This window comes from Canis lupus, chromosome 34 (genome assembly GCF_048164855.1).
Source record: "Canis lupus baileyi chromosome 34, mCanLup2.hap1, whole genome shotgun sequence".
Lineage (NCBI taxonomy): Eukaryota > Metazoa > Chordata > Mammalia > Carnivora > Canidae > Canis > Canis lupus.
The window spans coordinates 5,580,964-5,595,078 of record NC_132871.1 but is presented as its reverse complement, the minus strand read 5'-3'; the positions used below and the strand labels follow the sequence as shown (position 1 = coordinate 5,595,078).

The 14,115-nt window shown below is 38.8% G+C and overlaps 1 protein-coding gene across 6 annotated transcripts in view; it reads right to left on the bottom strand.

Annotated features, from left to right (window-relative positions):
* Positions 1-1,253: 1,253 nt before the first annotated feature.
* The window catches only part of PDE1A (phosphodiesterase 1A), a 335,038-nt gene continuing 322,176 nt past the window's right edge, over positions 1,254-14,115 (bottom strand). For all 6 annotated transcript variants that reach the window (XM_072811394.1, XM_072811390.1, XM_072811389.1 and 3 more), the window contains 2 exons: positions 7,268-7,384; positions 1,254-3,832 (listed from right to left, as the gene is read on the bottom strand). In XM_072811394.1, the coding sequence (XP_072667495.1) occupies positions 7,311-7,384 (74 nt within the window). In that variant the 3' untranslated portion in view covers positions 1,254-3,832; positions 7,268-7,310. The remainder of the gene's footprint in view (positions 3,833-7,267; positions 7,385-14,115) is intronic.

The following is a 14,115-nucleotide window of genomic DNA, read 5'->3' as shown; positions in this document are numbered from 1 at the left end:
ATGTCACTAAAAGACCAGTGGCCCCAAATAGAGCTTTCAATATACATGTTGATCCAGAAGGACTGTATCTGAAATATTTGGGATTCCCTCCGAAGAAATGCCGTATATGTAGTGGAGGACATTAGGAGGTGTTTGGTTTTGACTCTAAAATATATATGGTCTTTACGGTTTAAGGCTCGTTCTAGGTGGTGGATAGGCTTTGTGATATTTAGAAAAGCAACTGGAGGACAGAAGGCTTAATATAGCTTCCAAAGGAAATAGGTGTTTTATATCTAAATCGTATTTCAGAATTAAAATATGGCCTTTGGGAGCTTTTTGCTCCTTGCGGAAATCTATCACGGAATCACACGTAAGGTAAAAATTTCAGTTAAATGTCATGTATCTGATGAATAGATGCATTTCTATATTTTGATGGAGTGCTTCGCAGCCTGGGAGGCGGAGTCTGAGAAGGGACACACAGGGAACCAATTATTCTTAATTCAATTAGCTGAAACTCTTCAGGTCTTCACCTTGATTTGATACACTTTGCTTCTTTAATATTCTCCGCTGTTACCTTGGTCGCATCGTTCTTCACAGAGCTTTCCTGTCCACTGTGCTTCTGCTCCACCCTATGCAGATAGAGGAGAAAGAAAAAGGGGTCTTGGGTGCCAAGAGAGACCTAGAAGCAAATCCAGTCTGGGTCGGATTGGGCTTCCTTCCACGTGGGACCTGGCCTTATGCTCTTTCCCTCGGTCTTGGTTTCCTTGTCATATCGATACCTACTTTGCTGGAGTATTGGGGATTAGAGTTGATACGCGTTGAGGGTTAATACAGAGGCCGTACATGGAAAATAGGCAACGAGTATGAGCTTCTTTATTATTTGTAAAGAAAGTGTCAACTCGTGTGCAGTTGACTCAAAGAAGTCTTAAAGGCCCTGAAGATTTTACCCTCCTTAATGCTCGGAGCTGCATGTTACTTGCCCCTGGTTACTTTTCTATGCGGCATTTTGGTCATTATGTGTAGGAACGATCTCCACAATGAGATACGACATTTATGGAGATAAGATTCAGCTTTTCAGATTCCCGTCAGCAACACGCATCTGGCCATGAGCTTGCGGATAACAGCCCAATGATAGATGTCCAAAGGGTATTTCCTTAATAGAATGAAAATTATTTTCTGAGAGGACTCCTATCAGAGCTGGCAATCTGCCTGATTTTCTGATTTCTCCAACTTGTCCGTGCCCCACCAAATGGAATGATATCAGACACCAAGTGTTTCACAATTATTTTCCCTCAAGTATGATTTATTTAACAATCATATGTAATAGGAAATACAGAGAATTACAGCAGAATAAAAACACAGGAATTGTAGCTTGGCATGTTAAAAATGAAATAAAAGGGCTACTGGTTAAATCAAGAGACGTGTGGCATTGTTAGGTATGTGTCGTGTAGCTGAGGATCGAAATGCAAAGCAGGAAGGCCGAGGTGCAGCAGCCTGACTCACCCGCCCTCCTCAGGGCCCACCCGGCATTGGTGTTTGCAGAAAGGGTGGGCCCTGCCCACCTCCGCCCTGACTCCCTCCCGTTGGCGCTAATTAGTAGCTACCCTGGAAGGAAGAGAGAATAAGGGAGATGGAAAGGAGACAAGTGGAAGGGGGGGAGGAGGGTATGCAGAGAGGAAGGGGGGCGAGGCAAAGAAAAAGCGCACTGACAGCGTGCCGATTCTAAAGAAGTAGACCCTATTTCTCCACTCCCTCTGGAAATTCAGTCACGGTGCTTTGTAAGTTAAATAACCTGGAAAATTAGGTGAGAGGCCATATACAGAAACTGATGAATTCATTATATTTCTCTCTCTCTCTCTCTCTTTTTAGTTAACAAAGTCTATAGGTCCTAAAATATCAATAGGAACAAAGTGGACAAGTTTCCTATGATCCTTGAGAAGCAATGTTCCAAGTTACTTCTCCCCGGAGAGATTCTCTAGCTTTTCCAAAAGACGACTGGCTGGAATAAGAACAAAAGTAATTACGCTTCCCAGAGAGTCAGATTCTATTTTAAATGCAGAATATTTTCTAGCTGGTAAGTAGCTACTTTTAAAAAGACACTGAAAGCAGTAGTTCTCATTTCTTCATAAATAGAAATAAAAAGTCCATAGTTAAAAGACAAAAAAGTCACCATGATGTACATATCTATAAATCTCCCCCCACCGCATCATCAGAGATCAATCCGTACTGCTTACATTTAAAATATCAATTGCATTATAATGTCTATGATACAATTCAATTATTTAGCTGAGTTCTACACAAGATTCAGGTGAACCAAAAACTAAGGACCTTATTCACAGAACATTTAAAGGCATTTTATACACAGTCTATGCACAAATATATCTTAAATTAGAATGATGCATACCTAATATGCATTTAGAATATGGCTTACACATTAAAGGAGATCTAAGTTGTGGATCGTAAAATCCCACCACTCAGACTTAAAAGCTTCTGATTATATCGCTTTCTAAAATATTGCTTAGCATTGTGGAACCCAAGAAAAAAGCAGGTGCAACAGAAAACTGATAGGATGGATGGACTCTCCTTCACTTTATTCTTTAATTGATGGCTACTCTTGATTTTTTCCATCCAGTTCCTACCTTCCACCACACAGATTCGTTTCAGAATCATGGACGTGTTTGCACGGTGAAAAGTCACAACCCCTCATTGTGCTTGACCCTTCCTGTCAGCTAATAACAAACAAAAGTTGTTCTTCAGTTGGGGGCAAAGGAAAGGCTCTGCACATGCTCAGGCAAGACATGACAGGCAAGCAGAGTCTCCAAGAGTTGCAGTCTGTTTCTGTGTAGTAAAACTATCAAGTCACGCCAAATGATATTATCTGTACAGAAAAGGATGGGTTTCCATTTTCATAGATATTTTTCAATACACACACATACTTCTTGTCACTTATCCCTGGGCCTGTGATATATTTTGTCATGTCCTGATGGCATCAACACCCCAGAAGGCAAATTTCATTCTCAGTCCTCACAGCTGTCTCCAACAATGGGTGAGGGTTCTTCTTACCCTGGAGTGTAGGGAACATGGGACTTGCATCGTGATGACGCTCAGGTGGGTGATGTCTTAGTGCTTTGAAACCACAGGCATGGATGCCAGTTGGTCCACTGGTTTCAGGGATGGGTCTCACTGCAGTTTCCCAGCGTGAGAGTTACAATGAAGTGGTTGGTCATCAGGTCGTAGAGCCGGGGTAAAGCTCCATTGTTGTCACAGGCCGTCAACCACAGCTTCTGAGCAGCCCCACCTCTCATGTTGCTTCCGTGTATTTAAAATAAAGACAATCTAAATAGCCCATTCTTCAGAGAGGCGAAAAAAAAAATTTCCCGCCATAATTTTGCTTTGCTTTTACTTAAAACCTTGAAATATTTGTAATTATAGAACTCTGCATAAAAGGATATAAGGAAGTAAATTTTTAAAATGCTTCATCTTTTGTACATGTCACCAAGTCCCCTATGCTATACCTGGGCTCAGAGTGATGACAATTTTAACCTATCCAACCTTTGTCTTCAAAATTTCTCAGACTTGCTTGAAAAAGCTGGGTCAAAACAATCAAAACATCTCCTCCAAGACTGTTTGTTGGGGGAAGGACAATGGCAGAAGCACTGGCCAAAAAATCTGATGGCAACTTTGGATGTACTTGGTTGGCTGGAGTTACTAGCTCAGAATTTATGTTCTTCTTCTTACGAGTTCCTCCTAAGAGTCCATTAAAATGGCCCTATCCAGATGTGTGTTGAAAAAGGAGAACATAGCTGTGTGGAAAGTTGAGGATTTAAGATGTTCTGGTCCTGTTCTCATTATCCTGAAATAAAATCCAAACAAAAATGAGGATCATGTTTCGGTCATACACATGCATCGATTACTGTGTGGTGGTATCACCTTGGACTTTATATACCTTGTCAGAAAAAAGGGTTTTAAGAAATAATAATAATAAAAAATAAGGGTTTTGTCAATACAGAAAAGATAATGGCTTTCTACCAGCTGGGAGTCGTCGTCTTCTTTTCGTCTCTCTGTGTGTGCATGTGTCTGTCTGTATATTTTAATTCTACTAAAACTTTGGATTGTCTGGATCAGAAGTCCAAACCCAAGTAGCTATACAAGCCAAGAAGGCAGTATATATGGGGTAAGCGGGCCTGTGTGAGTGTAAAACCAGTGGAGTCACGAGGACTGTAGTGAACTAGAGAGAACAAGTCCTGTGTGACGACATTCAAAGAGATTTTAAATCAGTAAGTCAAATAAAGCAAATGCACCGACGACATCCAGCCCGCACTCCGTTAGGCTTTGACCTCTCCTTGGACGGTGCACTCAACACCAAAGAGCAGGTGTTGGTAGGAAGAGGGAACACGTCCTTCCCCGTGAGTGCCAGCTCTGATATTGGTTTGCTTTTGGAGCGCCATCAGTCTCTGGCGTGTCCTTCAAGGAAGACAATATGGTAAATTATATTCTAGCATCTTTGTAAATGATAAAGCAGCATGGCATTGTACATCCACTTCCAATCTCATTCACTCTAATTAACAAAAACGGTTTTAAAAAGTAAGCAAAACCAAATAGTTTTGTGGACGGAAATCTCTCAGAAATAATAGTGAAGTTATTCAACAATGTGAAAAGTAGATTTCAAAGGTTGGTTTCTTGCCCTAAGTGTAGTGTTGATTTATGAGGTTTTCTCATGGGGCACATTGAATTAGACCTCAGTGTTTCGTGGGAAAATATCTCATACTGGGGCCCACACACCGAGAATGAAACAGGCAATGGCTCTCAGAGATACAGCCAGGCTGCCGTAAGGTCTATACTTTCCCCACGGCAGCCAGGGAAACAGTTAGCTAGAGGTCACAAAGAAAATGTGGTTAATATGCAACCTGGAAAAAAAAAAATGCAACCTGGGAGCCTGGAGGCAAAATCTGACCTTCACATATATTTTGTTTGTTCTACACAGTGTTTCAAAAACACTTTGAGCCAACATTAAAAATGGAAAGGTTTTACAAAAAAAAAAAAAAAGTCTCTTAGCCAATGGAAACACCTGGAAACACTGGTCCCTAATTTGTGCATGGTGAAAATATGCTGGAGGCAAAGACTGGCTGGCTGCAGCCTTTAGGTCAGGTGCACTGTGTCCTTCCTGTTTCCAAGGCTGACCACCGCTCTTGTCTCCCAGACCCTGGGCCTGAGTCACTGTTCCCAAATGTCACCACTCCTTTTGGTTTTCTACTTCCCTTATTTAAGAGACCTGCCTATTTCTTGAAGGTGTATAAATCTCACCTACTGCAGGTCATGATTTCTGGAAGACTGTGAACTGAAGGCAGAGCTTTCTCAAATTGAAAAGAACACTACAGCATTTGGCTAGTGTGGACAGAAAAAACAATGGTCTAACAGCCTGCTTCAGTGTGCACACTGCTGTTTGAGTGGGTCTCAAATCTTTCCAGCGTTGGGGTCTTTTTAGTTGAAAAAAAAAAGATAAAAGAGACTTCATTAACTGCCAGTTGAATCCCACTGAAACACCTTACTGATGGGATGCCAGAATTTTACAGATATTTTATCTGTAAATATATATAATATACACTTTGCCATAGACTTCTTCATAGATCGGACAGTCATTTTTACGAAGGTACTGGCGACCCGTGTCCCCTGCACACAGTTTTTGGAAAATGTTCATAAATATTCCAGTTCCATATTATAAACATGTAAGAAATGCTGATTGTAAACCTTTTTCTTTTGAAGCTTCATAGTGTGCACTGGCTTGAAGATACCCAGTAGGAAAGACTTGCTTAATTTTGTTCAACTCAGTTTTCAAATGGTATTTATTTGACACAAAAAAATTTTTTGTACTTAAAGCATCTATAAATACTCCACTGAATCTAGTTTTCCCTAAAATATGCTTTGAGGGTCCATCCTATATCATCAGAACCTAAGAACTCTTCAGAAACAGGGCAGCCCCGGTGGTGCAGAGGTTTAGCACCGCCTTCAGCTGGGGGTGTGACCCTGGAGACCCAGGATCGAGTCCCACGTCGGGCTCCCTGCATGGAGCCTGCTTCTCCCTCTGCCTGTGTCTCTGTCTCTCTCTTGCTCTCGCTCTGTCATGAATAAATAAATAAAATCTTAAAAAAAAAAAAGAACTCTTCAGAAACAGCCATGGGCTCTAAAGGTAATAAATTTACAGTTTGGATGGAGGGTATGAAGAGAAATTGCTATAGCTAATATGAGACAATATGTTAAAATTGTTAAATATAGACATACATGGGTTTTAATTGCTGAACAGCCACTCTGTGGGCTTGATTTCCACCCAAGCTTCATATGTAAAGAATTTTACATATGATTTCACAATCACCAACTCTGAAATTGTTGAGAGGACTAACCGAGATTAATACACGTGAGATGTTCACTGGTCTGACACTTGATAGTTGCTATTATTTATTTATCAATAAAAGACAGTCTTATAACCAACTCACAAATACGGAGATGAATCATCCTAAAAGCTAACCACAGTTTAACTCTTTTATATCTAAAGCAATATGTGAGGAGCTACTGACGGCATCTCAAAGTCTTGGTATAGGATCCCTCAGCATTTTCTTCCCTGCCCCCCACCATCACCCCAAGAGCAGGGCTCAGTATAACACAGAGAGTTTTGTTTCTCAGCTTTTAAGGAGACCCTACAACATCTCCACTATAAATACACATCCTTCCCTTCTAACAGCTGGCACTTCCCCTGTAGGCAGACCCAAGACCACGGTCCTTAACTCTAGTGTACAGAAATACCACAGACAGAATTATTAAAAATTAAGATTTCCAAGGCATGATTCCCAGAGTTAGTAATTTTATAGGTCGAGGGCAAGCCTCAGAAGCTGAACTTTTAAAAAGAGAACCCCTGATGCAAACAAATGTCTATAGATTTGAGCAAACACTGATTATTTGTTTCCTAATATGTCCTTGCTTTGTTATTGTCACCTAGTGTTAACATTCATATTTCCTACATGAAGTAGAAAGGGGATCATGATTAAATCTCTCCACAGCCTACAGATTATTATTTTTAAAGGACTAACATGTCTCGCTGAGGATAATTTTTATCAATGAGCAAACTAAGCTCTTTGAAAAAGTACACATTTAAGATTTTGCTTCAGAAAATAGGAGAGATTTTTTTTTTTAAAGATTCCAGGAGGACACTGCAATGAGATAGCTTTGTCTCTAATGATATTCTACGAACCATTCACTTCAGAAATTAGGTTTCTTGTCTAAAAAATAAAATTACCTCTCATGTTTAAAATGACAGAAGCCTGTAAGGTATTTCAAACCTATGAATGTGTATCCACATGTTTTTCTTCAGCGTTTACTAGATCTTCTGAGTTCTTATGAAGATCTGGTTCACCTAAAACACAAGCAGACAAATAAACAAAATAAGCCTGTGGAAAAAACCTAATAAGGTCAGGAATCTGAAGCAATTTAGTCAAATATTGAAGATTCAGTTATACAATGGATTCTGTGGCACATTTCTCCAAAGATATCAAATATCGTCTTTTCAGACTGTGGATTTAAAGAGTACAAGTCATCTCCTGGGGGTTGTACAACATTGTGAAGTTGCAATTTAAGCTGGTAATACAAAACTGAAATAGATGACACCTACTAAATCAAACATAAAAATTATGCATGCTTTTCTTTGATTTTTTGGGGGGGATTTGGGGCAGAGGGAAAGGGGGGAGGCTCCATGTTTCGCGTGAGCTGGAGGTCAGGCTTGATTCTCACGACCCTGAGATCATGACCTGAGCCGAAATCAAGAGTAGATGCTTAACCGACTGAGCCACCGAGGTGCCCCTTTCTTGAATTTTTTAATCAAAACAAATTGTTTTAAACAAACTCTGTAATTATCAGTGCCTTTTACCACATACCCTTTAGTCGCTATGAATTTAAACAAATGTCTAATTAGAATACTGATCTTTAAGATAAGACATAATTTGCCAAACACACTAATGAAATTTATAATCCGAGAATAACTCATCTTCTATATAAACCATGAAGAAAAAAATGAACATGAAAAATGTGCCAATATTTCTAGAGAAGTTGAAGAGAATCTATCAAAAATAAAAATATAAAGCAAAATGTATAGATAAAAGAGTCTTATGTGAAAAAGAAAGTAAACAAAATTAGCGGAAATTTATTTTTGAAGCAATTACTCAAAGTACTTTGATATTTCAGGAAATATATGATGGCACGTTCTTTCTGTTTGAACTTTGGTCAAAAATATACTAACACTTAAGGGGCACCAGAGTGGCACAGTTGGTTTAAGCATCTTACTCTTGGTTTAGGCTCAGGTCATGATCTCAGGGCTGTGAGATCGAATCCCAAGTGGAGCTCTGCACTAAGTGTGGAGTCTAAGATTTTCTCTCTCCCTCTCTCCCCCTCCCTGCCCCCACTCTCTCATTCTCTCTCTCTCTCTCTCAAAATAGGTAGATAGATAAGCTACACCAGTAAGTAAGACCAGTTATCTTTGAGATCATTCCTTTAACATATATTGTAAGATTGTGTTGTCTCAGTTGCAACAGATCTTTTATTGAGGTTATAAAATTAGTGAGCATATAAACCTTATGGGGTGTTACTATGAAGCAAAATTATTTTGTCTCCTGCTTTCTCTTTAAAATATATTCAAAAAGGGAAAATTCTCTTTTATCCCAGGATGAAGTTCTCAGGTAGTATCATGACTTTTGCAATCATCCTTAGATAATAAAAACATTATGTGATCACATTAAGTTGCCAAAGTCTCCATTCTGATATTAGTCTGGTCATATATGTTACACATCAATCTTAAAGATCATAGAAGATTCCTTTCCAACCTTGAGTTTGTGGTGGAGCCCAGAAATGGTGTGTGATGGTGAGGCATGGTCGATGCTTCTTTCTGTTTCACTCTCCCCCAACTGGCTACCTTGACTCCTGAGCTGGAGCAAAGGAGGGAAAGGGCTGAGTTGTAGAAGCCAAGTCCCTACACCATGGTAGGATGGCTTCATACTCACTAGACCTGGCAGGTGTTTAGAGCTAATTCTTTGATGGACACATTCATGGGCTCTTCAGGGACTTCTTGCCAGAGGCCATGGCTGGAGCCATCTTATCACCTCGTTATCCTTTACGATGTTCAAAGCCCCCTGGAAATTTACTGTTGCATCTTCAGCTTCTGTCTGCTGAGGTTCTTTCATTCTTCCAAATATGGGTGGGGCCCATTTGGTTTACACAAAACACTCATGAAGCTGTTGTTCCCATAAATTACTTGAGGAAAGACTGAAACTTACATAGCCTCCTCTCATGTGGCTCATCTGTCACCAGCTAATCTTTTCCATCTCATGTAATAATTACACTCCATTCCTAATATCCCTGAGGGTCCTGATGCAGTTCTCTTCTCTTGATTTGGGGTAAAGAGGGAAACATTTCTATACCTTCCCCCACAGCAGATAGTTCATTAAAGAAATTCTCCTCGCGGATCCTTTTTCAACCATTAATAACCTGACCCTTTCATTTGTTTGAGTTGGGTAACGATCATAAGCATCTCATAATTGGCTTTGAATCTTCTTTGAAATTCCTGACTCACAGGATTTTTTTCTAAAATCTTAGACTCTTAGCTTAAACCTCTGATTTAATATTTTGTTACTTAGGACTAGATTAGAACAGAACAGAGCAAAAAGAATAGACTTCACTAAAAGAGGAATAAGAGTAATTCACTGGTTCTTAAAATTTTTTGAGAGAAACTTTTACAGTGGGCAAAAATACTGATAAAGAACTCACCAGTAACAAGAGTGGAATAGGAACAAAATCATCAAGTTGTAATAATACAGCCATTACAATTTACAATTCTTGTTAAAACTGTCTATATGTATTATGTATTCTAACATGAACATGTTGTTATATATTGGTTTATTGAACCAATAATGAGTAATGAATGACCTGAGTAAGAAAGAATACAAATTAATGCATCAGAGTAACAAATTTTATATTATCCCTATTAGCAGCAACAGCAAAAACAGTAGTTAACATTTAGAGAATGCTTACACTATGCTAAGTGCTTCATATATTTTATCATTTAATCCTTTGAACAATTTTTATTGCCCAAGGTCATATACCATCTAAGGAGCAGAGCTGGCCCTTCAACCCTGGAGCCATACACTTTACTACTAAACCAAAGAGTTTGGTCACACAGGGCTAACTCCCTGACCCAAAGGGGCAAGTTTCTATTAGATTTGAAAGGCTGAAAGCATTCCTTGTTGCTTGGACAGAAATGATTGCAAAGTTTCAACTTGAGAAGTGTAGAGTAAACATGACATTTTTCATTTTTCATCTTCCTGCTCTGGCTAGCTACTAGGATTCAAAATTCAGTTCTTCAGAGAAGAATGAATGGTTCCATAGTAAGAACTGTAGGAAGCATTTTCTAAGAAACAAAACTCTGTTTACTGCCATTCTGTGTAGTAAAACCTACAGTAGAGACAGGATTCAGATACCAAGGTCCACACAAATCCTACACTCAGGGGGATTTCAATGCAAAAGGCTGCAAGAAGGAATCAAATGCTTTCTTGCTAATGCCAGGGAGGAGAAATAATAGGGATTTGTGACTCCAGGAGTCGCAGTGATTTCTGACTCTCCACCCTGCAGCACCACAGCCAACACTGCACCATAGATGTTAGGGATCTCAGATTGCTCTGTTTTCCTTGCATATTCATCCACAACAAGGACAATGCATTGTTTCTAGAGACCACACACATCACAAGTTCCCTAATTATTAGTGTTTATGATCAAATTCTTCAGGGGAGAGACTTTTTTCTGTATGAGTTTCCATCTACAGAAGAAAGAGTCAGGAGAGTATGTCTCCTTTGATTTTTGGTTTTCATTTTCCCCAGGGAGACAAAAACTACTTACAATCTTCATCAAGCTGAGTACATAATTTTCAGCAGGTAGGTACCTGCTATGGAAAGCAGATTTGGCAAATATTGATGGTATGCAGAATTCAAAATTTGAGCCTTTAGATGTAGACTGTAAAGATTGTTTGACAAATTTGTAGATTGGTTGAATTGGGGAAAACTAAACCCCAAACAAGTAATTGTTTCTTCCATCTTATTTGGCTTTAGGCCACAAATCCCAGAGGACTTAGTAGGTAGCTATCTTGATTAAAGTTCAAAACTCAGCCAAAATAGAAATCAATCTCACATAACTAGCTGTCCTTTAACCTGGGATGAGAAGGGCTAGTGTTCTCTAAAAATGCCTCCCATGCTATTTTCTCTCCTATGTACATGCCCCTAGCTAGCTTAGGCTGGCTGTGAGGCGAGGCTACTTGAGGGATGTGCGGAGAGGTCCTATTTAAGAGTTTTTAAAAGTTATAATGGAATAAATTGCTTCTTTTGGTCGTAATGCAAGTTGTTCTATCGCAGTACACTTATAAATGGTAAATCCATGCTTTAAAATAAAAGCACTTTAAGCAATTAGCCACACAGCACTTTATTGATCTACAACATTCAGCCAAGATTGTGGGGAGTGGCACAGTCTCTAATCTATCAATACTCATATAACAGGATGACTCTCATGATGGAGGTGAGTTTACTTAAAATAAATCATGAGTTCTCTATTATTTCTACATTACGAACATCAAAACTATTATCTTATTCTTGTTGAACTTCTTTTATTTAACGAGATTTCTATTTCTTACCAGTCTCTGGGTTTTCTTTAATCATCAGACTTGCTCAGCATATTTTATAGAAGCATAGCTCAGGATGGGTGATATGGGAACACAGAATGAATCTGTTTAGAGTGATGAGTTAACACGATTAAGTAGGTCTTTTTGCTGAATACCTCCTTACTTCCACAAAAGTTTCCTGATACAAATCAAAACTAGTCGACTTCCAAGATCACTGGCTACCAGTTGTCTTACCAAAGAATAGGGCTACACTGGGCTTCGAAGAGGTTATGGAAATGAAGTTTGAACATCAGATTCTTGACAATTTTCACCATTTCTTCTTGAAGGCTTACATATTAAATCCTACCTGAAGGTATCTTTCGAATCATTTTTTATTCACTTTCATTTTTTTCATAATTTCTTCATAGAAATGAAATATATGAAAGAAAGGAAAAGATTTCAGCTATAAATCTTTTTTATTGCATTATTTCTGCAAATTTCCTAGATTTCTATAGTTAACAAGGGAACATTATATTAGCTAAAGCCTGAACAAGAGTCTCAGAGGGAGTAAAGTCAGAACTCAAGAGTTTGGATTGTAATTGGTCTAAATTTAGGCATACGTTAAGGGATGAAAACTAAGATGGTAAAATATTCTTTTGGAAAATAAGTAGGATTGTTATAAACTAAGCTAACTGGGTTAGCTAAAATCTTTTCTTTTTAAGAGCATTTAGGTCTGCAGAATGCTTTCTAAAAATTTGGTTTGTTTCCTCAAGGGTTCTATGCCAAGAAAAAATAAAGGCAAGTATATTAAGCGGCGGAATCCTCAACAGAAAGAATTTAGGAGAACACTTCATTTTCAGCTCAACAGTCATTCAGAATAAGCCACTTCCATTCCTTCACTCACTCCTGCAAACTGGATGGATTTGAGAGAAAATCCAAAATGTCTTTTGGAGAGATACTCTAGAGGTAATTCTGTTGGACTAATTAAGAATTGAAAGTTGACAGGAGAGCCAAGACCCATTCATCATACATCTGCCCACTTGATTGATGGAATTGATCCATTTTCTCATGAAATATTCCATTGCTTTATCTCAAACCAAAATTGTCGTGACCAAGCAGTGTTTTTCCATAATATAACTCCTTAAGGAAGATCTCCATGTAGTTTGGGGGCACATATGTGAGCCCAGAAGAGTAATAAGAATTACTGTGGAAAACACTAAATTCTAAATACTTCTTATGTATTGACTCATCTAATCTTCACAACAGCCCTTGAGATAGACACAATTTTTATGATCCTCACTTTAGAACTCTGCAAACTGAAACTGAGAGATTAAATAACTTGCTCCATGTTACACAGCAAGTAAGTGGTGGGACCGGGATTAAACAGGTAGTCTAGGTCCAGGGTTCTAGATCCTAATTCTACACTGTACAACCGTCCAGGGTATAGTTTATTTAATAGCTGCTATGTTTCTGTCTTTCCCTAGTATGAGTTTATGCCTTATCTTTGAAGTTAAATCCGATGGTAAACGATAGCCTTTTTTCCTAAGGTGGAGACAGACAGTAAGAATAAGTAAAAACACATATGTGAAAATGTGTTCTTTGGTATCAGACACCAAGCCATTCTCAGCTGGTTAGTTATTGGGGTGTTCCTACTAGTCCACTATAATTAACCATTAAGTCAACTGCTAGGGAATCACAGTAAAGAAGGTATATAAGAGCAGCTCTTAAAAAATCAGGTTTTTCAGGGGGAAAATAACTTGGCTAATCTGATAAACTGAATTATATATGGGACAAGTCATTCTCAAATGAACAGTATATGAAGCCATTTTTCTCCAGCCATCTACTTCTACTATAATAGAAATAAGGGATCCCTGGGTGGCGCAGCGGTTTGGCGCTTGCCTTTGGCCCAGGGCGCGATCCTGGAGACCCGGGATCGAATCCCACGTCGGGCTCCTGGTGCATGGAGCCTGCTTCTCCCTCTGCCTGTGTCTCTGCCTCTCTCTCTCTCTCTCTGTGACTATCATAAATGAATAAAAAAGAATCTAAAAAAAAATAGAAATAATTTTTCAGGGATATCTGTCCCTTAGAATTTTTATCAATCCTTTTTTATTTATTTTTTAGTGGCCGAGAACTATTACAGCAGTTGTTAAAAAAAAAATGGTAGAATTAGTGTAAAGGAGAAAGTAAGTTTATGAAAGTCATATTGCCTTTCTGATGTTTTAGAAAAGGGACATCCAACATCAAACTGTAAAGCTTTATTGCAGAAATGACACAGTGATAAGATGCTCAAAGAAAATTTATTGACACTCAACATATTATTTCAGTAAAGAGAAATGCTACAAAATGCCATTTAAACAGATATTTGAAAGAATAAAGATGCTGATGTAGCGACAGCAGTTGAACCAGGTCAACCAAGGAATTTGTAGCCTTTGTGGTCAGTGATGCCAATGTGCAAT